This window comes from Trypanosoma grayi (genome assembly GCF_000691245.1).
Source record: "Trypanosoma grayi strain ANR4 Tgr_2428_V1, whole genome shotgun sequence".
In the NCBI taxonomy this organism is placed as follows: domain Eukaryota; phylum Euglenozoa; class Kinetoplastea; order Trypanosomatida; family Trypanosomatidae; genus Trypanosoma; species Trypanosoma grayi.
Window position 1 is genome coordinate 1 of NW_008828046.1, and position 710 is coordinate 710.

Sequence of the window (710 nt, forward strand, 5' to 3'; positions counted from 1 at the left end):
ATTGAACCGTTTCTTTGCTGTGCTGCTGCGGCTGGTGGCGTGGTCCCCCGAACGAGAATGGCCAGGCCTGCAGCCGACGACGATTCCTTTGTGACACTCACGAACTGTTTTCCCGGCGTTATACTCAGTTATGTCACCATCACGTACACCTGTGAGGTTAACAATGCCCAACCGCTGATTGATTTGGAGCTCTTCGCCTCGTACTTCAACCCAGCAGGTCTCAATCCTGGATGGCCGGCGACTCTGGACGAGGAAACCAATGCCATTACGTTCGTGCCTATTACTGGGGCGACTTCAGGACGTTGGGATTTGGTCATTACTGGGCGTCCTGACATTTCAAGCACTGCCACTCCTCGGACGAGCAATAAGAGCATGGACTTCATGCTGATTGGAGAGACCAATGCGAATTTCGCTTCACTCTATCCGTATTACGGTATGGGTGTATCGTTTGCGCCCAATCTCCCGAGTGGCATCACGGCTTCCGACTACATGCTGGTCCGCTCTTTCGATGTATGCCAGTACACCACTACAAACTGCACTGAGTCTGTTGGGTGCTACAGAATGCTGCCACCCGCAAAGCTTCCCCCTCCAGGCAAATACTGGCTCTGTGTGACGTCAAATGACTGGAAAGACCAATACCTTCCGTGGGATTTGAATTCTCTTGAGGTGAAGGTGCTGTTGGCCACGCCGCTGTACTTGACAGCTGGTAA

General features: G+C 52.7%; 1 protein-coding gene across 1 annotated transcript; it reads left to right on the forward strand.

The window, feature by feature from the left end:
* DQ04_24281000 (hypothetical protein) lies at positions 1–710 on the forward strand (the record flags this gene model as incomplete). Its single annotated transcript, XM_009318223.1, has 1 exon — positions 1–710. A coding segment is annotated over one exon (710 nt), but the record flags the coding sequence as incomplete, so codon positions are not given.